At 35.8% G+C, this 27,060-nt stretch overlaps 4 protein-coding genes and 1 pseudogene across 12 annotated transcripts; 1 reads left to right on the top strand and 4 right to left on the bottom strand.

Moving 5' to 3' along the window:
• Positions 1–960: 960 nt before the first annotated feature.
• Positions 961–6,959, bottom strand: LOC105120881 (squamosa promoter-binding-like protein 12). 7 transcript variants are annotated; one of them, XR_841434.1, is made up of 8 exons: positions 6,770–6,959; positions 4,627–5,053; positions 4,435–4,477; positions 3,523–4,257; positions 3,192–3,358; positions 2,636–2,887; positions 2,035–2,434; positions 961–1,388 (listed from the first exon to the last, which is right to left on the bottom strand). XR_841434.1 is itself a non-coding variant. In XM_011019274.1 (8 exons), exons 4-7 carry the CDS (start codon positions 4,173–4,175, stop codon positions 2,088–2,090), a joined length of 1,419 nt encoding a protein of 472 aa, XP_011017576.1. In that variant the 5' UTR covers positions 4,176–4,257; positions 4,435–4,477; positions 4,627–5,053; positions 6,770–6,958; the 3' UTR covers positions 961–1,388; positions 2,039–2,087. The 7 variants fall into 7 exon arrangements, 6 of the variants coding, with proteins under 6 accessions (XP_011017576.1, XP_011017580.1, XP_011017579.1 ...); XM_011019274.1 differs by having other exon boundaries at positions 2,039–2,434; positions 6,770–6,958; XM_011019278.1 differs by having other exon boundaries at positions 2,039–2,434; positions 2,636–2,836; positions 6,770–6,958.
• Positions 6,960–9,682: 2,723 nt separating this feature from the next.
• LOC105120882 (chloroplast envelope membrane protein-like) lies at positions 9,683–13,901 on the bottom strand (annotated as a pseudogene).
• Positions 13,902–15,009: 1,108 nt separating this feature from the next.
• Positions 15,010–16,664, top strand: LOC105120880 (30S ribosomal protein S17, chloroplastic-like). 3 transcript variants are annotated; one of them, XM_011019273.1, is made up of 3 exons: positions 15,010–15,256; positions 15,451–15,612; positions 16,026–16,302. In XM_011019273.1, exons 1-2 carry the CDS (start codon positions 15,095–15,097, stop codon positions 15,604–15,606), a joined length of 318 nt encoding a protein of 105 aa, XP_011017575.1. In that variant the 5' UTR covers positions 15,010–15,094; the 3' UTR covers positions 15,607–15,612; positions 16,026–16,302. The 3 variants fall into 3 exon arrangements, with proteins under 3 accessions (XP_011017575.1, XP_011017574.1, XP_011017573.1); XM_011019272.1 differs by having other exon boundaries at positions 15,888–16,302; XM_011019271.1 differs by lacking the exon at positions 16,026–16,302 and adding an exon at positions 16,354–16,664 and having other exon boundaries at positions 15,011–15,256.
• A 1,370-nt stretch (positions 16,665–18,034) lies between these two features.
• On the bottom strand, positions 18,035–18,730 carry LOC105120879 (heavy metal-associated isoprenylated plant protein 26-like). Its single transcript, XM_011019269.1, has 3 exons — positions 18,624–18,730; positions 18,450–18,525; positions 18,035–18,354 (listed from the first exon to the last, which is right to left on the bottom strand). The coding sequence occupies exons 1-3, from the start codon at positions 18,627–18,629 to the stop codon at positions 18,101–18,103; spliced, it is 336 nt and encodes a 111-aa protein (XP_011017571.1). The 5' UTR covers positions 18,630–18,730; the 3' UTR covers positions 18,035–18,100.
• Positions 18,731–22,020: 3,290 nt separating this feature from the next.
• On the bottom strand, positions 22,021–26,644 carry LOC105120878 (O-Glycosyl hydrolases family 17 protein). The gene is made up of 2 exons (XM_011019268.1): positions 25,279–26,644; positions 22,021–23,385 (listed from the first exon to the last, which is right to left on the bottom strand). Exons 1-2 carry the CDS (start codon positions 25,608–25,610, stop codon positions 22,269–22,271), a joined length of 1,449 nt encoding a protein of 482 aa, XP_011017570.1. The 5' UTR covers positions 25,611–26,644; the 3' UTR covers positions 22,021–22,268.
• Positions 26,645–27,060: the final 416 nt, after the last annotated feature.

The raw sequence follows: 27,060 nt of genomic DNA, 5'->3' as shown, positions 1-27,060 counted from the left end.
CGACCAAATCAAGATGCTTGCCACTCCAACTTCATAAACTGGTTGTTGCCATTGCCACTCATTTGAATCCAGAGGGAGTGCTCCAGAGGTGGTTGTTTTCCATCCGTGCGTTTTCTGCTGAAGAAACTGGCCTATCCAATTTTGGAGTTGAGCTAGCATTTATCATTTCCTGGGTCGACATCATTGTTTGGCTTACAAGCATAAGCTGAATGCTGATCAAGAGAGGCGGATCCATGCATGATTATTCAAGCCACCTGGTTTACAGGAGAGAGCTCGTCCTCCCAGCATCTGGACAAAGAACAACTTTATTTAGGCATGCTCGAAACTAGTGGAACATTATGATCTTTATATCTTATTTATGGTGATGAATGTTTCCGGTTCTTCAAATGCTGGAGTTCCCAATGGCTGTGAAAAGCGTGCATACTCCTTCAGTGTGTGTGTGTGTGTATTGTTGGTGGTTATAATTATGCTACATACTGGTATGATTTTAATCTCATATGATACTGAAGCTGATGCTGATGATGCTTATGACGAGGCCATTTCTGAGCTGTAGGGTCTGGATCCTCTTCAGTTAGAGTTTTCCCTCCTAGATGACCAGCAGCATGCTAGCTTGTAGGCTGTGCAGACTGATCACTATCCTTTTGTATCGTCATGTTTTAATTGGATTCTTGATTGAATATCGCCTGCTGTTTTAGATGATCACTGGAAAAACAAGTTTGATTTGACATCTCCAGCTCTTGAAGCTTAAAAAGGCTATTTCTTGAAGAACTATTGGAATATTTTTCAATTTTGCACCTATCATGTTACATTGATACTTGGGAGAACTTGTCTTGGCTTGAATATTTTTCGAAATCATTGATGTACAACTCTTACTAGACTATGGCAATTTTGCAATCTGAACTTGTTGCATCGTGCTTGTAACCCGGGAACGCTGCTCCTTGTAGATGTGGAAATGATGAATAGCTTGTCAAAGACTGATTTTATTGCCAGCAAAGCAGCCTTGTTAAAACATAACTAAATTTAGTTGAGGAGAAATGGAAATCTAACAGGGAATTAATGTTGTCGTCATCAAGCAAAGACAAAAAAATCCCTCAAACCATTCATTTTGCAGTCTGACAAGGTTACAAATGTCATGCCAATGATTACTGTCCAGATTGAGATAGGTAATAGCAAGGTTTTAGCCACATTGCAGTCCAAATGATGTTATGAGATGGTGTTTTTAGTCAAGAAAATACGGTGCAGCAGCAACTTTATTCTGGACTTCCTTTTAAACTGCGCTCTGGCAAACATTAGTTTGAACTGCAATTCTGGCAGACTTCAAATGGTTGAAAGTGCTTTTGAAACCATCCAAATGTTCGATTTTGAAAAATTGCCAGATGAAAGCAAACCTGGAAATCAGAAGATATTACTTGACTAATTGAGCATGCCGAAGTTAAGGACTTCCAATCAAATGGAGTTTAATCAATCAACATGTATCAACAAAAGGAGTTTAATCAAACATAAACTCTTCGGGACCAATGCAAGTTGAGTTGGAAAGCTATCCTCCAGTTTTTCTAGGTGTCTGTGCAAGAAAGAATGACAAGGAAACCATGATACTCGGATGGAGCCCTTTTTGGTAGAATTAGCCATTCAAGAATTGACACCTTACTCCAAGTAAAAACAGAAAACTTGTCCAGGAAAAAAGTTCAGAAAAACAAAATAGAAGGTCCTCGTTATTAACTGTATAGAACTGAACAATTGCGTGGACATTCATTCCAGAAAGCAACGATCACAATGAGAGTCATACACCATACCATCACACTATGAAAGAAGGATGATTCAGGCCCAAAAGAAGAAGAAGAAGAAAGAAGATGCACACAAAAAGTGCAAAACAATTAACTGTAGAACATCAACCAAACATGCGGATATCCATTCCAGAAAGTCAGATAGCAATGAAAGTCAAACACCATACCATGACAATATGAAAGAGGGATGATTGAACATCAGGCCCAAAAACAGATACACAAAAAATGTGCAAAATGATGATGAACATACTGACCTTAACGAGCAGTTATTTCAAAAAGGAAGAGCTGAATAATTTCCAATAATTAGCTGAATTGATTGGAATAAAAGCAGCCGGTAGCATAGGGTGCTTTGAGCAGCTGAAACTCTTGCAACTGGACGTTTCCATTGTCATGTAAATCCAATGAATGCACCCGAGACTCAAGGGATGCTTGTTCCATCCGTGCATTTTCTGATGAAGCAACTGGACAATTTTGGAGTTCAGCATTTATCATTGGCTGTGTCATGCTTGTTTGGTTTGCAAGCATCAGTTGATCCAGCGATGTGGATCCATGCTCGTTCGAGCCCCAAGAATTGGTTGACAGAAGAGAGAGAGCACGCCGAAGATCTGGTGCTACCTCAATGTTAGAAGTTAATGCAGACCCCTCGAAACCTGTTAAAAAAAAAAACCCAAACAAATGCAAACGCCATATTGATGTTTGATTTTGTGTAAGAAAAGGCACCAAAAAAGGGGAGTCAACTTTGGAATGTGTGAATGTTAAGAAAGTGAGCAACAACGGAAAACAAACATAAAATTCATGTTATGCCCAACCAATCTTTTCCAACAATCTTACTATTTATGAGTGAAACAAACCTTGACTAAAGACCTGGGGTGTACTTCTCTCAAAAGAGAGAATTTTATCCGAGTCTGTTGGTATTGTTGAAGCTGCATCTGGCACTTCATTGCAGGGATAGCTAAGCTGCCTATGGATGTCCCCTGCTTTTGCAGGCCTAATAAAAAAATCTCCAGCATGAGTGACTTTAAAGCCACACTCGCTTTGCCAAGTTGAATTTCCTGCCAGGAAAGGCACCCTATTCAATACAACATTCATCTGCTGTCTACCATCTGTAAGGGTATAAAAAATAGCAGCAAACCAGGCTATGATCAGGAAGAATTATAATGTAGAAGAAAATACTTTCTACTAGCAGTTATAGAGACTGAGATCTAATAATCGCTTATCATACATTGTTCACTAGGGTTCCAGATAAATAGCTATTTGATTAAAGATTTAAAAAAAAAAAACATAGAGTCAGCCAGAAGGGCAGTAAGGAGATAACCAACATTGAACCACTCATAATAACAAGCAAAGCATCAGATGCAGATAGGGATTCTTATAAGGATTTATAATGGAACACAAGACAGCTAAAACCTTTGAAATTGAAATGACAACCATAAAATGATGATGGTGATGATGATGGCCTTGCTGAATTGAACCGGATTGCCTCAGGTTGTGGCCTCCGTCGCCTTGCATTGTGATCAGACAGACGTCTACGACAGCTTCGCTTCTTGTCATCAAACTCTGATAATTCATGGAACCTAAACAAAAATTTATTTTACAACTTAAATGCAGCATCAACACACTTGTTTAGCAGTAGATAATAACATTAGAAAGTAAAACCAAACGCAACAAAGCTAGAACCTGGAAAATAAAAACAACTAATTACTAGAATTCCCCAGAAATCAAGGTTCGAAGTACCAACCTGCTGCACTGTTGGCAAAATCGGCGTTCCATGCCAGCAACAATAACCTTTGGGCTTTTGGAATGTTTTTCACAGATTCTATGCCTGCGATGGTAATCTTTAGCTGACTTGAGATCAAGGTTGCATCCTTCCACCTGGCAACGTGGAGACTGTGTACTTGGATATGATGCCCTAGATCTCTTTGTTGTAGCAGTACAGGAAGTAGAAACAATGGATGAAGACGATGATTTGGCAGTGCTGGTTGTGCAAATGTCTTCAAAGTACATCCGTTTACCAAGCTTCAAGCCAATCACTGGTTCACCAGAGCTAGCAGAAGCACCCAGAGATGGAATATTCTCAGTACTTTCTACCCTGGTCAAGTCCTTTCTAATGATAACTCTAGGAAAACCATCTGCAGTGCTATAAGTCTTGATCCCCCCCTTCAATGAAGAGTCGACAGAGGGTGAAACTGAGCTCTTGGATGAAGAGCAATGCCACAAATCAGAGCTTGATAAACCACCACCAGACGAATATGTTATCGCTTTATCAATTGCTCCATCTCGCTCTGTCTCATGGTATGCCGATGGTACTTGTTTTGGAATGTCACTAGCCTTGGCACTTAACCCTGCTATGTTCTCCCAGTTCCCCTCAGATGCAGTGGAGTTCCAGTCCATCACAGAAATTGACCTTAAAAAACAGATTTAAGTTCTCTTCTTCCCATACAATACATATACAATCACCCGTGCACAATCACTTCTGCATGCATAAATTCAGTCTTTCAGAATCATAACTGGAGAAAGCTTCAGTGATAAACATGTAAAACATGCTGAATGAGCAGGAAACAGAGAAAGCTTAAGTGATGTGAGGAAACAGAGAAACCTTAAGTGATGTGAAACATGTAAAACGTGTGGAATGCGCAGGAAACAGTCATACCTTGCTAGTTACAGAGAGGGTTTGGCCAATGCACTACTTTGACCTAAAAAGAGAAATTAAATTACACACAAGTTGAACAAAATGAAAATTACCCTGTAATTAAGGGAAATGTGAAGGTATGATAGATGTGCAAGCAATTGATATATTTCTCAATTATTGAGATTCAGCATCTAGACTTAGGTTATGGGTTACCTTCAAGTCAAATTGCAGGGTGTTTCTTGGATCCTCTGTTTAAGCAAATATCATGTTAGGAAGGCAGTAAAAATTCACGGTTCCTTTGAGAAAAAAGATCTGGACCTTCACGCCCCAGTGTATAAGAGGCTTGCAGAAGCTAGACAGAAAAAAGGGGGAAACAGCCAAAGAAGAACAGATGGCTTCACATAAGAAGGTCGCTTTCAGCCCATCATTCTAGTTAGATTCTTAAACTCCCTTCCCAAGAAACAAACAAGAGAAATCTAATCTGTCGAGTCATTCAAGTGGACCTTTCCCTTTCCCATCTTGGACAAGAAAATAATGCTCAGCACATTTAACCTGAGCAATGCTGCCACCAGGTTGCTAACAAAGTCACCATAGAAGCTCTAAGCTCCACCAGGTCACCCCCAAGTTACCAAACAGAATCCTAATAACCAGACATAGTGAAAAGTTTAAACCAAATCAATAGAAATTGTGCCATTTTCATAGCATCTGAACTGTTATGCAAGTTTTCTTAGTAGCTCATATCAATAAGAGCAGACCATGCAAAAGTTTAACTGAATAAAGCGAAAAGAAGCATTTATTTGAACTTTACAGCAATCACAACTATTAAAAGTATGAACCGTCTGCTTGATAAGTTCCCAAATAAGCTGAGCCGTCTGCTTGATAAGTTCCCAAATAAGCAGTCACTTTACATAAAAAATAACCTTTTTGTTATTGTAAAATAGATTCACCGTGTCAAAAGAGAAAGATGATCGGCTGCTATCTAGCTCTATATGATTACTGGTAAATTGATAATTCAACCCTGCAGCAGTTTACTGCCCTAAATAATTACTACTCTTAGCAGCAGCTGAAAGCATTCAAGTCAAAATTGTCCATTCATTGCCACCAAGGCCTCATGAATGAAGTAGACAAATAATGTCAATTTAATTTTCAAACAATAGAATGCAGCAGTATTAACTGTCTTTCTCCAATTAGCTTGACAGATAGGTTTCCCAAAGATTCACATGTTCCTGACAATTTCTCAATGCACATAAATCTGATTGAAAAGTAACTATTTCAATAAAAAAAAAATTGACCATAACACGTTGCTGCATAATGGACCACTTCTTAGAAAACAAGAGAAGCATGTAGCTCCTCATATCAAGTTTTCACTTCCAAAATAAGCCATCAATTTCTTCTTTTTTAACAAATCAAAAGGCACTTGTGTAACCATTATTCTATTAGCAATGAAGAAGATAATCATGATGATGATTCTTCAGCAAAACCATGAAGCTCTTACAAAGAAAAGAAAACATACACCAATCAATCAGAAGTCTATGCCCAAATGATAGTTTTTTTTTTTTTTTCAATGGTGATGTATAATTCTCTTAACAGTCAAATTCAATATGCACAGGTTCAGAAATAATTCAAAAACTTAGGTTTTCTAAATGAATCAACATTTATTGCACCAACAATACATGTCATTGAAGGACAAAACAACAATAAACCACACAAGTAACTAACAAATCATAAATTTTGGCATCCTAAGAGTTGTATTTGTTATCTTTCTCAAGTCAGCAATTGTTTCCAAACTACCCTCGTCTGCTTATACACCTCAAGGGAGCAAACGCAGAAAGATTTACAAAATCTTTCCTTTTTGTTTTATTGTAAATCCTAAATAGTTTCCATAAGTCCCATTTTATCACTTAGCCTCATCCCACACAAGAAGCCAGCCACATCATCACATGCACTCACAGCTACATACATATACACATACATACATAAAAACACACATATACATACATACATAAAAACACACACACACACATACATCCATACATGCATTGACTCATCCTTATCTTTATAATCAACCATTCATCAATACACCTAAAAAAGAAAAAGTCCTTTCTTTAACATCCTTCCTTGGAAACTGAGCTCTTGGATTTACTTTAAGCAAAACCAAAACCACACACATTTCATTCACCTAAAAATCTACAACCCTAAACATAACAGACAAATATTTCAAATTTATAAGCAGAACCCATTTTCTCTCTCACAAAACCCATGTCAGAAACACACCCAAAGAAAAACAGTTTAGAGAGAGAGTGAGAGAGCTTTAGTTATTATAGAGAGAGAAATTTGATAAAGTTGCAGACTTTACAGTTAAAACTGAGAGAGTGAGAGCTGATGCAGCTTGACAGAAAGGGGGGGGCCTGTGAGCTGAGTTGAACCGAGTCAGGAGGCCGTGTTGTCTCAGTGAGTGTCTTATGTACTAAAAGTGGAAAGAGAGAGGGAGAGGGAAGGGAGAAAAAGCAGTAAAGCCATAGATTTGTTACTATTTATAGTCTTTTTTTTATTTTTTTTATGTTTTATTTGTGTATGTAATAATTAAAGTCGCTTATAGAGGCATTTACTTTGCGTCCTTCGTGACGTTAGCCTCGCCACGTATTCAAATTCTTAGTTTGGCCTCGGAGTTTGGTTTTATTACGGGTAATGCCACTGCCAGGGAACATTTGTTTTTTCGGGGGCTGGACAGTGATGCCTCTTTCCACTTGGGTTGGTGCGATGCTACTTTTTAATACTAAAAATGCCCTTATTTATCTTTCTGAATTACAATATGGTCCCTCATTCTTGGACTTTTCCAACCAACATCCACGAAAACCATTCAAAGAATTGAGAAGCAAAAAAAAGAGGAAGTAAACAAAGACTTTTTTTTTTTTTTGTTTTGAAACCGTAACCTCGAGAAAGAAAGAACACAATGACAAACACGCAAGGGAATAAAACATGGGGGTTATCTTTCGCCAGGAAAGTGGATGCTGAATTCATCTGGTTCGATCATGTGCTTGATGGTGTCATCCGAGATATTGTAATTTAAGACGCACATTTATAGTGGGGGACCTTGAGTTGTTGTTGAGTTGCCTTGCCATGGACCATCCATTTCTGGTCCCTGCTGCTACAGAGCTCAACTAGCTCCTATCTTAGCTCGAAGCGTGACAGCCAGCCATGCAACTTTGTAGCAGCAGGAAACATGAAAAGCTAGAAGAAGCATTGCTGCTATTTGTCAGCTGGGGTCCGAGCCCTTACACTCCTCCATTAACCCTCGAGAGTATGAACCATCAAAGTATCCAGACAGAGATAGCTAGAAGCATTGCTGCTATTTGTCAGCTGGGGTGCGAGCCCTTACCCTCCTCCATTAACCCTCTAGAGCATGAACCATCAAAGTATCCAGACAGACAGAGATGTGTGAATCCGTACGCAGGATGTGATCTGGGAGGAGCATAAATGATGTCCCGTGCTGGTGATAAACCAGGAGGGGATAGTAAGCCTTGTTCAAACATCAGGAATAACTAGTGAAAATGTATCATGTATGCATATATACAAAGGAAATCAATCCATTGGAGCAGATCAAACGAATGAAGACATGCAGATTGTCATTGAATCACATGAAAATCATGTCAAGAGAAGGTATTTGAACAACGAACAAACTCCTTCCGCAGAGAATAAAGGTCTAGCCTGGGAGTTCATTTTCTCCATTTACTTACAAAACTGGACACGCCTCTATCAATGAAGATATATGGTGTTGGGTTTCAGCCAAAACGGTAAATTTAAAAAATTTAGGGGTGTTAAGGATATTGTTAGGTAAATTTAAAGTTGTTTAGAGTTAATATTAAAGATTATATTTTAAAAAGAATAATTGTTTTAATGTTTGGTTATTGTAAATTACAAATTATTTAATTTTTCAGTTTTTAAGAGTAATTCACATGATTCATCACCAATAAAAAATTTCTTATATTATTTTATAAAAAATAATTGTTATACTTTTAAATGTCAAGGTTTTTTATATTTAAATGTTTATGTACTGAATTGTTATTCTATGTTCTAATATTAAAAAAATAAAAGCATAACATTCTATTTATATGAAAACTTAAAAAAATTATAAAAGACAAATATCAATTTGCCCTTTAAATAATATAACATATATTATTTTAAAATAATTTTAAAAATTATTAAATCAAATCCCTGCATGAAATTTTATATGTCTAGAATTATAATCCCTTATATTAATTACATCATCAATTTTTAAAATTTATTTACAATTACATCACATTTAATTAATCATCTCATTTTAATTTTTTTAATTTCTGACCAATAATTCTTACATATATGACCCATTAGGTTTCCTAATAAATTAAACAATTTAATTTATTATTAGTTCAACAATTAATTGATTTATATTTTAAAATCAAATATAATATTTAATAATCTGTCATGATTCTTCAAATATTAGAAAAATAATAAATAGTTTGACTTAGTTTTTTAAAAACTAGTTTATTGGTATAATTATTATTCATTCATCATAAATGTTTCGAATTAGACATTATAATATAAAATATATCTGTTATGTTAAATTATTTTTTATTCTTTGAATAAGATTTGAATCTCATTTCACATTAATCAGTGATTTCACAATCAATATTATTTAAGAACATGTAGAATATTTTTCTAATTCATCTAATAGTGATGAATTATCTTTTAATAATTCAAATGCCTTCATGTAGTTTATATTATACCCAATATATATCAGGTTTTTACCTTTTATTAGAATAACATGTGGTCAGGATCAAAACATAACACACTCTCTATATAAGATAACTTAGTGATTTTAAGTTTAAACATCATTCGTACAACTACCATATGAGCTTTTTCATAAACATTAGTGATTTCTCTATATAAAATTAAATCAGTTCAGTATATATGTCATCTGACAAGCACATGCATATTAGTTTCAGATATCTCTCATATTTCAATTTATAAAAACAACTAATTTCTTTCATAAAAGAATAAACATAATATACATCGATTTTAATATCCTTAATTAATGTTCAATCTTTAATAGAACATTGACCAAGAACATTTAGAAACAACTTTAATGTAATATAAATATCATAATTATAACAATTTTATAATTTTTTATGTAGAGCATTTTTATTCTACAGACTTTATCTTTACTTTAAATTCATTCATCAAATTAGATTCATTAATTAAATATAAATACATATTAAAAATATAAAAATTTATTAATAATAAATATGTTTTATATAAGTAAAATTAGTAATACGTGAATGAAAGACTATATGCCACAAAAATTGGAGAGGTAGGAAAAAATGTAAGGATTCATGGATCAAACCAAAAAATTTCTGCTAGTGACGCTTCATTTCGCAGAATATGTTTGCCACCTCCCGGGATAATCTTGGTAGGTATTTGAACAACTGTAACATAAACACCATAAGCAATCAACAAAATCATCAGATTTCTCAAATAAAATCATGAGCCTAAGCAATGGGTAGTGCAAGACCCCAACTTGCTCCAACTCTTTCAATGAGAAGTAAACAGAGGTCAAGTTGTCAAATAGTTAATAGAGGTTACAAAATCTATCTAAACTTAATCTTAAAATGGCTGATAGCCTTCAACAATCTCTCCAGTTTATCATCATGGATATAATATCATCCCATGAAAATTTGCTTTTCCTTTCCATATATAACACCTTTCTCGACACCTTTCCCGACCATTTGTCATATAAATTCATAGCTAAGCACAACGAAGGGCAGTAGCAACTGGGTGACGAACCAGCACAGCTACCTCATTCATTTAAATTTCAAGTAAACTTTAATCACTTCATTTGTTGATATTCCTATATGGAAATTAATGATGTTTGGAAGGTAATCAATTCTAGTTTAACTACAGATAGACAGTGAATATTTTTCAAAATGAAGGATTTTATTGGAATTCATTTGACGAAACACTTAATTGAGTCAAAATAACATACCCAAAGCTTCACACATGCATCAATGACAACAAGTACCAAGCAAATAAAAATGGTGATAGCAGACTGGTCAACTTCAAGTCCATAGTGCTCGACAATTACCTCCAGCAAGGTCTGCCAACCAGATTCAGAGTGATACCTACAGTATTTGATTTTATAAGGGATAATGTTCATTATACAAACAAGAGTGTAAGTGAAAATTATTAGGAGAATAGTGAGCATTTTTTTTAATAACACGTCCTGCAAGAAATATTATCTTGTCAGCTTGCTCACTTTTGTGTGTGTGTGTGTGTGTGTGAGTGTGTGTGTGTGAGAGAGAGAGAGAGAGAAAGAGGAAAAGATTATATGGAATTCAAATATCTTCAATAAACTGCAACTAGTGCATCATGGACATATATTGTTTGAAAAGAAAGAAAAAATTCTAAATTTAAAAGCAAAATCAAGTCGAATAGGGAGGAGGAAGTGAAGTTATAGACTCCATATTCACTATAGTGGCCAACACCAAGTTATTTTACTTTTTTTCTCACTTGCATGAATTCGATCAGGACCAACTTTTGAACTAGTATATAAAATAAAATGTCTTCGGCAAACACGTGCTTGTGAGAATAATTTTGTGAAGAGCAGAAAATATTACCCCAAAAAAATATCTATGATAAGTATGATTAGAAATGCCTTTCCAGTATCTGAAAGATTGTTTAGTATTTTATAACCTGTAAATTTCAGCAAAGCTGCCTGCAAAAGTATAAAAATAAGAAAAAAAAATTGTAACAAACATGACAAGAGTATGATAGAACCAAGCATTTCCAAACTTAGTTCAAGCAAAACAACCATTGAGGGCATATAACTACAATAAGGCAAAAACCATTCAGCAAGTCTCTATGCACTAACTCCAGAAATGCTCTATAACAATTTAGATGAGTAAATAACTCTGAAAGGTACATAAGTGGTTCATTGTTTTCTTTAAAAAGATAAATGATTCTCATGGATATGAATACAGACAAAGTGAAAATTGACAGAAGCATGAAAAAAATTGCTACTTTAGAATAAGGTGACATGCCACTTATTGTTGTTTCCACATAATTGTAGTTTTTGATGGATAGATGATGGCAATTAAGATGACAGTGATAGAGGCCTCACAGTGATGTGAAACATATCAATTCCACACATAAAAGGCACTATGCATAGAGAATGATTGATAACTACTCACTTTTCTCTTATTAAAGTACAAAAGAACAAATATTGAGACCCCAAAAACCATATCTGACCATATGTTGGCAAATGATCTATGGTTTTCTAACCTCAACTCATCTCGTAACTCTAACCTGTTTAAGCAACCAACCAGAAGTTGAAAAGAACAGAATTCACATCAAGATGTTTATATTTGTAATCAAAGATCACAAGGAAAGCTTTTCAAGGTATTGTATTTATAGGGAATTAATCAATGTCATTTAATGTTCTGAAAATAATCCTAGAATTAATGTCTAAGAATACCATTTGAATGAATCTTCTACTCATAAAATGCATTAAGACACAATTCACTAGAGGAATCAGATAGATAACAAACATGATCTACCAAAACAAACACAAAAACATGTTATTCTTACGCTTTATGTCGTAGCTCTCTCCATTCCTCCTCATCGGAGAGAGGTGGAGATTTACCAATCTCTACCTCAAGCTTCAATCTTGCTTTTTCCAATTTTATTTCCTTAATCATCTCAAGCTTTTGAGTTTTTCTCACATCAAGCATTTATGCTATAAGTGGTACAATCTTGACATATCTGTTCATGACATGGCTTAATAAACTTAATTAGAAAGATAGAGTTTTACATGTAAGTGCACCATAAGCATTGTTTTAAACATATCAGGTGAAGAAGAGAGCATCATATAAAATCAAATATTTCTTATTGTTAAGATTAGGAGAAGTCACTTAAGAAACCATTTTGACCTAACTGTTACCTGTCTAAGAAGGGCATGAGAACATAGTCATGAACTGCAAAGTCCAAGGCCCAGGATATGATTATTAATACTGCCAAAAATTTGGCCTGCAACAAGATGAATATGGTTATGGTATTGAGTACAAGCATGCCAAATTGACGAGCAAATTTTCAAAATTAACCAGAGCATACAGAAAATCCATCTTTACAACATGCAAGGTAACTTGACATGATGTAGTCAAGTTCAACAAAGATCGAAACATGAAATGTCCACTTTGAATAGTTTTGATAACCATTCACTTTAATCATATCCAATTAAATATTCATCAAGTCAATGATACTCTATTTAGATTTATTACATAAAACTTAATCCTAAAAGTATAGATACTTCTATCATCCTATTTATTGATGTGCTATATGGGGATAGGATTGCCCATCCCTTTTCATACGGATGTCCTTTATTTTGCATCACTATAGCATAGGGTGCTGCAAAATTTTGTTCCATCCAATTCAGTCTATGCAATACAAAGTTAGTGTTGTCCTTAAACAACAATGTTAAAGTTAGTGGTAGCATCAACTTCATGAGATTAGAGCCACAAATTTTGACATGGTCACATAAACAACAAATTCTCGATTGGCACTATGAGCATGTAATGAATAGAAATGGAAACCATTTAAACAATCTACCTCGACATGGGAAATGATGGCATAAGGTAGTGCTTTGAAACGAAGTGCAATGAAGTGAAACTCACTTACTAAGTTCAATGAGGCATACCGAAACAAGCGGTCTTCATAAAGCAAATCCTCCTCTTCCCTACCAAAAACCAAATCTCTAACAAACTCGACAAATCCTTTCTCAGGTACAAGGTTAGTAGGATCCGACCGCACATCCTCCACTGAGCCTCCATTTCCAATTCCACCATTTTCATCAAACTCTTTACTTCACCATGAACCATTACTATCATCATCATGACCATTATCACCACAATCCACAATCCAGTCCTCCCACTTCCTACTCTCCTCGTTCAACATATTTTCTTGTGCTTCTCTCAAGTCCACAATTGCCTCAGCTCTCCTCTTCCAAGCCTCAAATTTCTCTTCCTCAGACAACTCCTCATCACTCGAATTCTCAGACAATTCAGCCTCGACATCAAGCATATCATCATCCTTTAATCCAAGCCAATTCCCTTCTTCGTCAATAAAAAAACCTTCGCCACCAACCTCTCTTTCTCTTAGAAGGATTTTCACCTTTCTTCTTTGTATTTGCAACGACCCCACGAAATCCCCAGCTCTTATTACCAAATTGGGGTAGCAATTTGTATGATTTGGTTAATGAATTTCTATTCCTAGGTGGGTTTTGGCTTTGGTTAGTGTTAAAGCTAGGGTTGTTGCATAAAATCATTGAAATGGTCATCAAGAACCCAACATTTTTAATCTTCTCAAACCAAAGACAAAAAATTACTACTCCAATTGTTGTAATCATGAAACCATCAAACTTTTTTTTATCAAACAAAAAACAAGACAATTCCTTAAAAATTCAATATCTTGACTACTAAGTTGACCATGAAAAAAAATAAGCTCAGAAATTCATACCCTAAGCTGGAGAACACAAAATTAAAAAAAAAAAGGAGAAGAAACAAGAAAAGAAATGCACTTTACAACAAAAGAAGGGGTTTTTGTTATTGTAATGGAATAAAAGCTAACCTCAGCTTAGAGGGTAGAGAGGGAAAGCCAAAGCAAAGCCAAAAGGATGACGGTTTTTTAGCTTTCACTCTCAGTACTAGATGATGATAATAATAATAAAATTTAAAAAATTAAGAATTCCATTTAAATTACTAATTGTTGTATTAATCTTATGGATTCGTGAAAGATAATAGGAAGAAAAATGGTGAATCTTCAATGGAGCCCCTAACATGTTACCTCATTATTAATTAATTGCCAAGACTTTTGCTTTTATCAAAATAAAAAAAAATTAATGTAGTCAACATTGAATAATATTCTTTTATTAGTAGCTTATAGTTCATCCACTTTGGGAAGAAGGGCTAGGAAAGTCCTATTCACACATTCATTAACTACTTTCATCCAAAATATTAAAACAATCCCTTTATTTTTTTTAAATATCATTTTAACATCAAACCAAAGCTACATGTGTTTTTACACTTGTTTATATAAAAAAAAGATTACTACATTTTGACATGAAAATATTTTTTAAGATAGATCTTTGTTTATTCTAGCATTTTGAATAGCAATGCCTACCAAATATATGTTTATCAGACAAATTGAAGGGGTGATTTTATCTGATATAAATTATACTTGATGTAAAATTAGTACTTATTAGGGACTTAATTGATAAAATTAAAATTTTTTGATTGGAAAACTTATCAAGTATTTCAAAATTGGACAAAATCTTGCTATTGCTACTAAAAAAAAATAGATGGAGCTTGGAGGGGTGCTGTTGATACACTTGGGGTAAAATCGATACACCTTAGGGACTCAATTGATACGCAATAATATTTGAAACTTGATTGGTAGTGGGATAATACACATTACTTTAGGGACTAAATAGAGATTTCTCTAAGAGAATAAGGGCGAAAACGTCATTTTGTAAACAGTACGTCGTTTTATACCTGAAGTACAACAGTGCAAAGAGAAAAAATAAAATAGAATTGGTGAGGATTTAGGGTTTAAGGATTTGATTAGAGAGAGTGAGGGAGGGGAGAGGAAGAGGATGAAGTCGGTGGTGGGAATGGTGGTATCGAACAAGATGCAGAAGTCGGTGGTGGTGGCGGTGGACAGGCTGTTCCACCACAAGCTCTACAATCGATACGTCAAGCGGACCTCCAAGTTCATGGCTCACGACGAAAACGACCTCTGCAACATCGGCGATCGAGTCAGTACTCTCTAACTCTCTTTCTTACTTTTCTTTGCTTAATATTTTGAATCATTGATTGATTATTCAATTAATAATTTTATTAAACGAAAAAAAATGTTTCTTGATAAATAAACTGAAAAGAAAAAAAAAACGAAACTTTGATAATTAATCAGTGGTGATTTCGGAATTTATGGAAATGTTTGGATTTTCAGGTTAGATTGGATCCGTCGAGGCCGTTAAGTAAACGGAAGCATTGGGTTGTTGCTGAAATTCTCAAGAAAGCAAGGATATATATGCCTCCATCAGCAGGGGATAGCGGTGCTTCGAATACTGCTGGGATGAAAGCGTCGGCTTCTTCGACCTCGTAAGTAAAGGTTTGTGTGCACAATTCAATCTGCATTCCATATTATGTTTCTGCAAAAAACCAAAAGTGAAGTTGACCGAGTGAAGGTTTCATGTTCTTGGATTAATTTGCATGTTTATCGTATTGTGAGAATGCCTTCATGTTTAAGACTTCGATCACAGGTTGCTTAGCTGGGGTTTAACACAATGTTATCCTGGTATTGTTGCGATTTTATTTTATTTTATTTTTGTGGTGGAGATACTTATCTGATCGATTCTTTCTTTATTTAAACCTTAATGGATTCAGGTATGGCTTTTGGGAAGAAAATTGTGAAGGCATGATCAATGTGATAACAAGTTTGTGTTGTAATTAGCATCTTGTCTTTATCCTTGTCTTGTTCTTTTGTTATTATTATTGTTTCTTTTCTTTTTCCTTTCTTTATAGTGATTTCAGAGTTTGCAAACATGGTAACGCTACAGAAGAGAATGATGTTGTGTCTTTGGTAGTATTGTGTTTTGGTAGAGACTAGTTTAGTATGGAGAAAACATGTGACGTCTACACTAGTGTTTAATGCTCTCTTAAATAACTTCCAAGTAGTGATGCTTGGAAATTTAGAAATACAGTGTGCCATGTAAACGTACTGGAGTGTTGTTTTGAATAGTTTTATGTTAGCATAGTGTGAGAATTCCAGCACAAAAAGGAAAATTGATATTAACCCAAATGGAGTTCTCCTGGTGTACAAGCCTGATGTTTCCATTATTCTCCATGGCAGGTGAAAGTTTGCTCAAGGCATCTAAAAGAGTAAGGTGTCTTGGATTGGGATTAGCAAACTACAACATTTTGCTTAGAATAAGGCTGATAGCTGAAATTAAAGTTTGTTGTTTGTGCTTGTTCAAATTTTGTATGTGTTTTAGAAAGATGAACCTTTGGTTACTGAAACATAACTAGAGGAGGGATTTATGTCATGTTTTGTGTTTTATTTCATCCAGACATATTTGATAAATCATATCTTCTATCATTAACAAAAATCCCATATTGGTGAGCTAGATCTTGTCTGTCTATTGAATGATAATCTTTTTACTCGGGAGAAAGTTGTCTGTGCCCTTTACTTAATAGCAAGGTTTAAGTTGTTTATTTAAGAATGTCCACGTGACGACTGCATTACATTCGTGTCTTGCCAATCTCTGTTCTTTGCAAATGGAAACTCTGGGTCTTTGGCAAGCTGACAGCATGACAGTATCTCTGATGCCACGTGAAGTTTGTAACATCGCGTGCCATTATCATGTTAACTCCACCTGCTCCGCTCCCTTGGACATGAGCTGCGTTGCTGCTCTTGTTCGCATCGAATTTGCATGGTCTGTAGTCACCTGCGTCATCTTAAAAGTTCACCTATGGAAAACTGAAGTATTAACTTGTATTGCCAGGATGAGGTGTGCGTGGAAATTGTACGTGATGTCATGTGGTAACAACTCGGAATTTTAGAACTGAAAGGAAAGGTTGTTTTAGCTTCGAGCTGAAAACATACGTACCTTTTCAAACCCAACTGCCAATGCCTTACGCCCTACAGGCTGGGATGAAACACAATCAGCCATCCCCTAGGCTGGCAATGTTACTGAGTTTGAAAATGTTTTTCAAAGTCTTTTTTAACTGAAAAAACATCAACTTATCCTTGTTTTGAGTGTTTGTAGATGGTTTTGAAACTAGGCATCAAGATTATGAAAAATCACCTAAAAATGCCTTAATTTCTATATTATCACATATAGACAGACAAACTCAAAGATAATATCAATGGCACTTCTTAGCTGTTATTAGGGTAGTGGGTGACTTCAAGAAACCAAGAAGAATATGGGGGTTGTAATGGTTTAACCCGTTCAAGACTTCAAATACAAAGCAGACTCTTCTACACAACTGACTAAAGATTAAGATTAACAAAATAGATACCCTGAAACAACTAGAAGAGAAGCATTTTGTAGGAGCTAGAAGGTAGAAGATGGTATTTAATATCTGATTTAATGGTGACCTAAACAAAATGTTAAAAGAATACCTAAACAACAGCCATTAAGGAAGAAAGATTTAGCAACATCTTCATCATCATCAATTTTCTTGGCTTCGGCTCTTCTTAATATTTCCTCATTATTCCCTTCCGATTCCATCCTGAAAACAGCTATAACATTTTTTTTTTTCCCAGCATTTTCTGCAATATTTGTGCCAACTTTTCTTCATCATCATTAATTTGATTTTGTTTTTAGGTGCTTCTCAAAAGTGTTTCTGCCTTGAAAAAACATTAAATTGATATTTTTTTTTTAGTTTTTTCTAATTGTTTTGATTTACTGATGTAAAAAAAAATTATAATGTATTTTCAAGCAAAAAACTACTTTAAAAAGCACTCCCATCATAATCTCAAACACCCCCTCAATTATTACAGGGTTAATAAAATATGTTTCCTGCGCAAATTAAAATAATGATGTTAATTAGATGATTTTATTGAAGATTCTAACCGATATCTTAGTACAATTTATTCATGATGTTACAGCAGTGCTTCTGGGAATGGCATTTGGTTTCTTGAAACACCATTTAGCTGGAATGATGCACCGAAAGCCAGTAGGCAATCTAGGACTAGGCGCCGGTGCCTCCAAGCGAGGTGATGGAGAAGATGGCAGCACATCAGCCCTTCTCCCTGTCTTCCAAATAGCTTTCACCACCATCTTTTTATCCAGATACCCCATCACTGTAATCTTGTTTGATATACCATCGATCTGCACGCATGTTACCCCTGTAAAGCGATCACTCATCGTTCAGCCATACCCTCAATTATAAGTTTGAATGACAGAGAATAGTTTATTAAGGGTTTGGTGCATTCGTTATTACCTTTGATCCTGCACAAGGCTTTGCGTACAGCTTTCTCACAGGCCTTGCAATGCAGATGCACCTTCAACTCGATAACCTGTTAGATACCATCATGCAATATGCTAATGGTATATATCAAAACAAAGGGTTTGTGAAGGCGAATCCAAATTGTAAAGAATGAGAAGAACGGCATACCTCCATGGCTGTATGTTGGCATGCAGATATATTAGGCAGGCAGCGGTAATCAACACAAGCTTGCTCTCTTGACTTCTATATATATATATATATATATATGTCTGCGTGTGTAAGGTACGTAACAACAATTGGTAAATTAGTAGGTTAATGTAAGAAGCAAATGGTGGATAACTCGTGAGTGAAATGATTGTTAGGTGGATCATTATGGGTGATGATTGCACAGTAACATGCGTGTGGCCATGCCATCCTTCCCTTAAAGTACACATTACTTGGATATAATATACAAGGCAGCACTCATATGATTACACTAGCGGAATGGAAATGGGTCCTTCCTGCCTAGAAATATGAAGACTACATTCTCGGAAGACGACTCCTACCAGCCAACTTGCAGCCATTTTCTCAGCTCATGGGAAGAAGCCTCTTCTAAGTAGCCCCAAGATAGTATTCTGAAAGACAGTCCAAATGACCCCCCTTGTGATCCAGTATCAAGCCCAGAGATTAGTCCTCCTCCCAATTCTCCACCTCAGATTTATACGAGAGACCATAGATTTGAGAAAGTATTTAAACTACCATTTGTGTTTTATCTTTGGTTAATTAATATAAATTATAGTTTTAATAGAATCTCAGATCAATTATCTTTGGTTAAGAAAAAAGTACAGAAAAAAATACAATTCAAAGTTCTTTTTAAATTTATTCTTCCAGACTACATCCACAAAAACTACTTCATTAACTTAACTGTCTCGTCCATGAACTAATACTAATTCATTCATTTTGAAGTTGCCTTCCACGAAGAAGAATAATTACACATGTTAACATGTAAACTCCACTTTTTCTCTAGTCTCTCCCTTTCCCTCTCTCTGCGAGGTAGCAAAGCAAAACATCTCCCCCGCGCATGGGTTCTCTGGATGATACAAATCTGCTGTTCACTTGCTTTCAAGCACGAAGAGCTTCTCCTCCTACTTAGCATTACCCATAACTTAACTCCATGTTTTATTATATTATTTCCTACCAGACCTATATATCGATTCTGTTCACAAACCCCCTTTCTTCACACCCCTTTCACTTCCCATGCTGGCCAGGCTCCAGTTATTTTTCCTCCTTTTTTTTTTTGCCTCTTGGTTTCTTGATCAAAGTTTCATCAGACTACTTCCCCTGGAAAGACAGCAGGAGTTGTTATCCACTGAAATTGTGAACCGAAATTGTGAACCGAGGGGTAGGAAATTCAGGTCCATATGCGGTTCTTTGAACTTCTCTGTCAGGGTTCTAAGAGGATTGCCAGATTTCCTGAACTCAGCTAACTTGAAATATGTCGAGCCGGGATATTCTTATCTCCTTAGCACTATGTTTTATGTCCTAACAGCACCAGTTCTCATAGCGATCCTCAGTGCTTAGATTGGAAAACTCTTCATCTGGCAAGATTTCTGCCTAAAACGTGACCCCATTGATGCACTTTTCATTGTGGGATTTTTGGGTTTAATCATATACATTTATCTTGATTTAACCCCACTGTCAACTTATTTGGTCGACTATTTCATGCACCAGATGAGCTCAAGGTAATCAATTTGTACTTCTACTCTTCCTAGATTGTTCTGTTAGGCATTTGACATTAAATATCATAATCTTATCAGCAAAACCTATGCGAATAGACTGACAGAAAGAACAACAGTAATTCCTTGTTATGTTGTGTACAGATTACAGAGGATGAACTCATTGAGTTGGCCAGTAAATCAGGAAAATATAATGATGCCGCAATCAAATTTCAGCACCGAGCTCTCAAGAATTCTGGCATTGGAGATGAGACCTTCATGCCCAGAATAGTTTTTCAACCTGGACACAAGATAACACTGAAGGATGGCCGTGAAGAGGTAGCAATGGTCATGTTTGGAGCTGTAGATGACCTTCTTGCAGCCACAAAAATAAGGCCTAAGGATATAAACATTCTTGTTGTCAACTTTGGGATCCTAAATACTACCCCATCATTCTCATCAATGGTAATAAATCACTACAAGCTTAGGCATGCTATTAATAGCTTTAATCTCGGTGGAATGGGATGTGCAGCTGGCATTATAGCTATTGATCTAGCTAAAGACCTTTTGAATGCATATACTCATTCCTATGCACTGGTAGTGAGCACATAAGTGGTGAGCTCTACGGGGTACAGTGGCAATGATATGGACATGCTCCTTCCTAGTTGTTTCTTCAGAATGGGAGCAGCAGCAATGCTCCTATCTAGTTGCAAGCTTGACCGATGGCGCTCAAAGTATGAAATGAAGCAGGTGCTCCCCTTTTATTTTTTCTGTTGTTTCGGATATTTGTTTCAACTGATCGCAATCTAAAGTCCCCATAATCATGTGTTGTCCTATTAGTTTTTTTGCTATTCATTGAATTTATAGAGCCATACTTGTCAAAGCAGAGCACTTATAATATTTACAACTTGTTCGAACTCACCAAGGCGTGGACAACAAAAGCTTCAAAAGCATGCATCTGAAGGAAGATGCAGAAGGAAGGCAAGGTCGGTCAGTTAGCAAGGACCTGGTTGAGATGGGAGGCCATGAACTCAAGGCCAACATTACCACTCTAGGCCCTTTAGTCCTCCCTGTATCTGAACAAATTCATTTCTTTACTAACTTGCTCTTCAAGAAAAAATCCAGGCCTTGCATTCGTGCAAACCCCCAAAGTCCAGTTATCAACAGCATAATCATGAGCCTTGTTCTCCACCATTTCCAGTGCCAAGTAATAGAAAAATAATAATATATCATTATTGATAATTTAAGTTATGAAATAGTTTTTTTTATGGATAATAACCATTATTTTTTTTACTTATCATCTCCAAATATATTTTTTCATAGAACTTGCTTGGCAATATAGTTGTGGGTACTTTTTAAATAATTTTTCATGATGAAATGCATGTGAATGATATTTTTTTTATTTTTTAAAAATTATTTTTAATATCAGCACATCAAAATGATCCAAAACATACAAAACATATTAAATTTTAACATAAAAAATTTTAAATTCAAAATGATCCAAAACATATTAAATTTTAACATAAAAAATTTTAAATTTTTTAAAAACACAATTTACACCGACGTTCCCAAACATGTTCTGCGTTCCCAAACATGTTCTTAATACAATGCTTATAACACTATGTTTTACATACTCCATAGCTTCTTTTTAATATTTGTAAAATATTTTTTGATGATTTTCATTTAACCAATATTTTTTTATAAGGTTAGAAATCTGTTTTTTTTTCCTTGTGATTTTCTCCATTAGATTTCTCTTTTTCTTTGTTCAGCATTCAAATAATATTTTTCTTATGTTAGTGAATAGTATATTCAAAAGAGGGCGTAATATTTTGATAAAAAAAATAACTTGACACGAGACATAACCCAAACCAGGTTCTAATACAACTGAGTCATCATATTAATTAATTAAGCAAGCATGTTTATCACAAATAAATACTTGAGACATCCGAATGCGAACATTTGGCTTCTAGATCACCAACACAAAAGAGGAAAAAATACAATCTTGTCAAATCCGAAATCGCTCTTGGCTAGCTAGCTTCCCTTACCAAAATTAATTAATGAGAATAGTTGAGGAAAACTGCTACCTCAAAAGAAGGTTAGGAGGAGGATCTTTCATGTTTTACACAATCATTAGGAAAAATAGTGCAATCAAACCACCAAAGGCCACCTTCTTGCCATACCCGAATGTCTGTCCCGCGCCACCATAGTATGGCTCTATCATTATCTCAAATCTGCAAGTTGAAGTTGATGGATCTGTCCTGGTTATTGTCGACAGGTTTGGAAACTTGCATGCATCTCCCAGTTGATTTTGTATCTGGAAGTAGCTGTTGAATGCATATGATATGTTCTCCCTAGCATCCAAATTTCCACATGATGTCCCATAACCGAGGCTAGTACAGTCTGCTAGTCCACACGCATAGCTTACACTTGGTGCCACTTGTGGGTCATCAAGCTTGGCCGACGGCTTCATCACACACCATTTTCTTTCCAGGTAGTGGACGTTTCTAGCTGGAATTAAAGCTCCTGTGTTTGTTGTGCCAAGGTTGAGACTGTATTTGGGTATTCCATCAAATGTAAATATCCCCCAATGCCGTTCGAAGTTTCCAGGATCAATACTTTTAGCATCTTCATCAATCAAACTAAACAAATAGGCATTAATACCGGCATTAGGCCTCATTGGGGTTCCTTTCCCACTTGCAATGTGTGACATGAAACCTTGGTTGAAACGCCGGGCATATTCTATGTTAGCATTTCTGTCTCCATCAGTTGGCCATCCGATCTCTCCAACAATGATAGGCAGATTCCCAAACCCATTCTTTTGTAGAGCATTCACAAGTGTATCATAGTTAGCATCAAACATGTTATAATAGGATGTGCCACCATCGTTTACAGGATTTGCATTGCCATCGAAGAAGGCATACTCAACCGGGAAGTTGGAATCAATATAGAGGCTTATGAAAGGATAGATATTCACAGTAAAGGGGGCACCGGCATCATTCAAGAATTTTACAATGGTAAGCATGAGATCATGGATATCAGCTCGGAAGTCACCACCAGAAGGAAGACCACTTGAGCTCTCATAGACATCAGCATTCAGAGGGACAGTGACCTTTATTAAATTGCCAAGCCCAGCTTTTATCAGAGCAGATTGGACATTCTGGAGAGCAGGGAAGGTTGTTCTGAGAAAGCTTCCATTGTACGTCTGCAAGAAAGGTTCATTTCCAACTGCAACATATCTGTACAAGAAAATTTTGATGAGTTAGACAAAAAGCATAAAATTACATTGTCAAGTCATGGATCCTAATGTCAAGTTTTCAAATGACTGGGTGAAATAGCAGAAGTCTATGGGAACCATTTTTCCTTTCTTATAAACCTGCAGAAGTCTAGACAATATTCGAAAATGTTCGAGTACACATTTCATGTCGAGGCATAGAAGAACCTACATGTCTGGGAGATGGCTATGATAAATTCCAGGACATGCAAGAGAAGCATGTGCGCCAGTCCAATCTATTAAAGTCCATCATCTCTGTAACATACATCTAGAAAGTAAAGGCATTTGATCTCTCTTTTTTCTTTTCTTTTTTTAGGGAGGGGGGAGGGGGGCCAGATTATATCAGCCAAAATACATAAAATCTGTCATCAATACATTAAAGATGATACTGATAGGCAATACTAAATGCACTAGCTTTTCAAGAGCTTTTTTTAGATAAGAATTACAGGACAATTTCACATTCAGGGTAATGTAAAAAGAGTAGAGAGCACGAGTGATTGTATTGAAGGAATCTATCCACATCTGATTGCATGAACAGTGAAAGAATGACATGGTCTGTATTTTGGATGTTTGATTATGAGATTTCTACAAGAAAAAAAGGGATCAACAAAGAAAATAGAGCCATCAATATCTATTCTAGCTGAGCATAGAAACAACAGGGACCTCAAAGCTCAGTTCTACCAATGGGATCCCAAGCCATTAATATTTCTAGAGGTAGTTGTTAAGAGATGTTGGCTCAGGCTTGTAGGTTGATTCCTCTCTTGTATTTGTTGGATTTTTGCAGGCAAGGTTACCTGACTTCGCTTTGCACACAGTTTGCTGCCTTTTTCAAGCTTTTATAGTTTGGTTCCTATTTGGATGCTACATTCTATGATCTAAAATGGATGAAGGGAAACCAAAATCTTTTAACAGAAATCACAGAAATTTATGAAAACTTAAGACTTCGTGGCAATCTAAATGCAGATTGCACCTAAACTCTGAATGTTGGAGCACACAGAAGTCAGAAAGTCCATGATGTTTCACTCAATCAACTCTATGTTTATCATACCCATCATAAATTCTTCCAGTTCATTCCTTTTACATGAATCAAAGCATTGACAAAAAGATGTCATATTCCACTCTTTCTAAACCAAACACCACCATCCGATGGGATCACTTGAGAAATGCAATAAATCATGACTAACAACGAGGCTTAAGTTTCACTAGAATAAAGGACCTGAGACCCTCCCAATACCAAAAAGGCTTAAATTTGGAACCTTGAATTTAGTCAATCCAAATTCTAATTGGAACCTTGTGCAGTAAATGATCATGTTTGGTTCGTCTGCAATCAATCTACTGGGACCACAGCAAAATGCACAGATATAATCTATCAACAATTACAAAAAGGCTTTCGATGTTTCAAGTTCTAATTGAATTGTTTTGCAGAATATGACCTTGCTTGGTCAGTCTGCAATAAATCAAGGGGGACACAGCATAACGTACAGATAAAATCTGTCGCCAATCACAAAGGGGCTTTAGACATCATTGCAGATAAATTTGAATGAGGCACAGAGAAAGGGCTCTCAAAATGAAGAAGGCAAGACATAACATCCCAGCATCTAACTTACTACATGAAACCTTGAAATTTCACCACATGGGAATTGGTAGTTACCGATCATAAGACCAAGCAACATCCTTACCCCCCCAGCAATATTTCTCTCAACAAACTCAAACTAAAAGATAAAGTGTCACATAATGGCTAGAAACAGTTCAAAGGAAGAACAACGAACAATTAATTTCAGCCAATAATCTCAATTTCTTGTCAACCAAATTCAGGAAACAAAATATGCATAAACATAAAAGCATAAGCAAATTTGACCTGATGTTGACATTATTGTTGGTGACATGTGCGGAGACATTTTTGGAAACCCATCTCTCAGCAGCCTTCATGCTACCAGCGAGAGAAGCAAGCAAATCATTTGGAATACCCACCATGACCTCAATCCCAGTCTTACCTAGAACTTTTAGAGTATCATAATCTGCATCAAAAAGTTTAACTTTTTGGATCCCATTTTCCCTAAGTAGCCTCACCACAGTTTCTGGGGGCAAAGGGTGGGATGCTTGTGTTCCCCAGTTGGCACCTATGGTCATCGCACCACTCACCATAGAAAGCAAGGAAACCAATCCAATAGCCAAATGATACAAACCCATATTTTCTTTTCTTCAAATAAATGAGCTAAGCTTCTTTCTAGACAGTAAAAAATCAACTCTTAGCAACCCTTTCTGGCCCTTGAATCAGGACTGGAGCAGACAGTGATGACAATACAAGATGTGCTAAAGAATTAGTCTCAAGTTGAAGGACAAATTTTACTGGCAAGCACTAAAAGGGAGTTAATCTTTCGGTGGCTAACCAGTAACAGAAACCCCGGATGCAAAAGTAGCTAGTAGAGTAGGAGGCAGATTAAATCTAGTTATGAAGATAAGTGTATCCTTCTATATAAAAATATATATATAGTTGATCTTAATTAGAAGTAAAAGTAGTGAGTATGGCAATAAAGCAACAGGCTTTAAAGTAGAATTTTCACATCTGAAAGCAGAAATATTGGAAGCAAGAGTACGTCTTCCATAAATTATTACAGAAGCTAAAATTTAAAGAGAGTAAGCTAAAGGGAAGAGAATGAGATTAAGCTAAACAGGGAAAGATAGATGTGGAAACACATAGGCAGTGAGACAGAGAGAGTAGCAATTTAGCTTAAGACAAGACCGGAACTCCCAGAAAAGATTCTCGAGAATAAGCAAGGTTGAACAGGTGATTAACTATACATAAAGAAAAGGTAGCAAGTATTCCAAAAATGGGCCTGTGTAAGCGGGTAATTACTTGATTAACTAGAGTAACTTACATTAGTGGTAATTTGGAACCAGATTCAAAAATAAGAGCACACAGACAGCAAAAACAAAGCAGGAACAGAAAAGGGGGGTTTATTAAAGAGTGAGCCAGGTGGGATAAGGGTTTATTGAAGAAGTTAAGGATCCTGTTGCTGTTGAGGTAGTACTACTGTTTCTAGAGAATAGCTAGCTAAGCCATAACTTAAAAAGAGTTGTAGTACTCGAGAAAGAATCTGTTCATCTATGATCTATCAAAAAGGAGGAACGGACCATCCCGCACCACAACACCACGCACTCACTGACTTGGAACTTGGCCCACACCCATCCAAAGGTTGAGAGAGATGGGGACAGAGAGGTCCCTAGAGACCAGACCCGACCCCAGATAGGCAGAGATAAGCATTAGCTGTTTTTTGATAAATATTTTTATATATTTTTAGAGCATTTTAAATGAATTTTTGAAAACATTATTTTTTATTATATATTTAAATAAAAAATATTTTTTAAATATTCACTGCAACAATACCAAAGATGTTATGAACTGTGAAAATAAAAGGTATTTTCAAATAAATTTAGTCCTTTTAGTTTACTGAAACTGATGAGTTAGTCCATGTAGCGTTAAAGAATTCTACACTAGTCCTCGACATGCTTAGCAATGTTGAGCTGTAAAGCCCCAGCAAATCTAAAGTCTAGGCGTGTCATCAAGAATAAATAAGCTAGATACATATTTTAATCAAACTACTAATTTCTTACCTTCGATTAAAGCTATGTTTTCCCG

The sequence above is a fragment of the Populus euphratica genome, unplaced genomic scaffold (assembly GCF_000495115.2).
Source record: "Populus euphratica unplaced genomic scaffold, PopEup_1.0 scaffold31.1, whole genome shotgun sequence".
Classification (NCBI taxonomy): domain Eukaryota; kingdom Viridiplantae; phylum Streptophyta; class Magnoliopsida; order Malpighiales; family Salicaceae; genus Populus; species Populus euphratica.
The sequence above is the reverse complement of the archived record's forward strand: the minus strand, read 5'-3'. Positions and strand labels throughout refer to the sequence as shown.

Bases quoted from the DNA above. Each gene is read 5' to 3' on its own strand.
- LOC105120881 (XM_011019274.1), bottom strand. From the start codon at position 4,175: ATGGACTGGAACTCCACTGCATCTGAGGGGAACTGGGAGAACATAGCA. The intron at 3,359-3,522 runs GTTGGTACTTCG...ATTTTTGTTTAG, and splicing joins TTTTGCCAACAGTGCAGCAG to GTTCCATGAATTATCAGAGT. The intron at 2,888-3,191 runs GTTTTAGCTGTC...ATACCCTTACAG, and splicing joins TTGTCATTTCAATTTCAAAG to ATGGTAGACAGCAGATGAAT.
- LOC105120880 (XM_011019271.1), top strand. From the start codon at position 15,095: ATGAAGTCGGTGGTGGGAATGGTGGTATCGAACAAGATGCAGAAGTCG. The intron at 15,257-15,450 runs GTCAGTACTCTC...TTGGATTTTCAG, and splicing joins TCTGCAACATCGGCGATCGA to GTTAGATTGGATCCGTCGAG.
- LOC105120879 (XM_011019269.1), bottom strand. The intron at 18,355-18,449 runs GTAATAACGAAT...ATCGCTTTACAG, and splicing joins AGCCTTGTGCAGGATCAAAG to GGGTAACATGCGTGCAGATC.
- LOC105120878 (XM_011019268.1), bottom strand. From the start codon at position 25,610: ATGGGTTTGTATCATTTGGCTATTGGATTGGTTTCCTTGCTTTCTATG. The intron at 23,386-25,278 runs GTCAAATTTGCT...TTTCTTGTACAG, and splicing joins AACAATAATGTCAACATCAG to ATATGTTGCAGTTGGAAATG.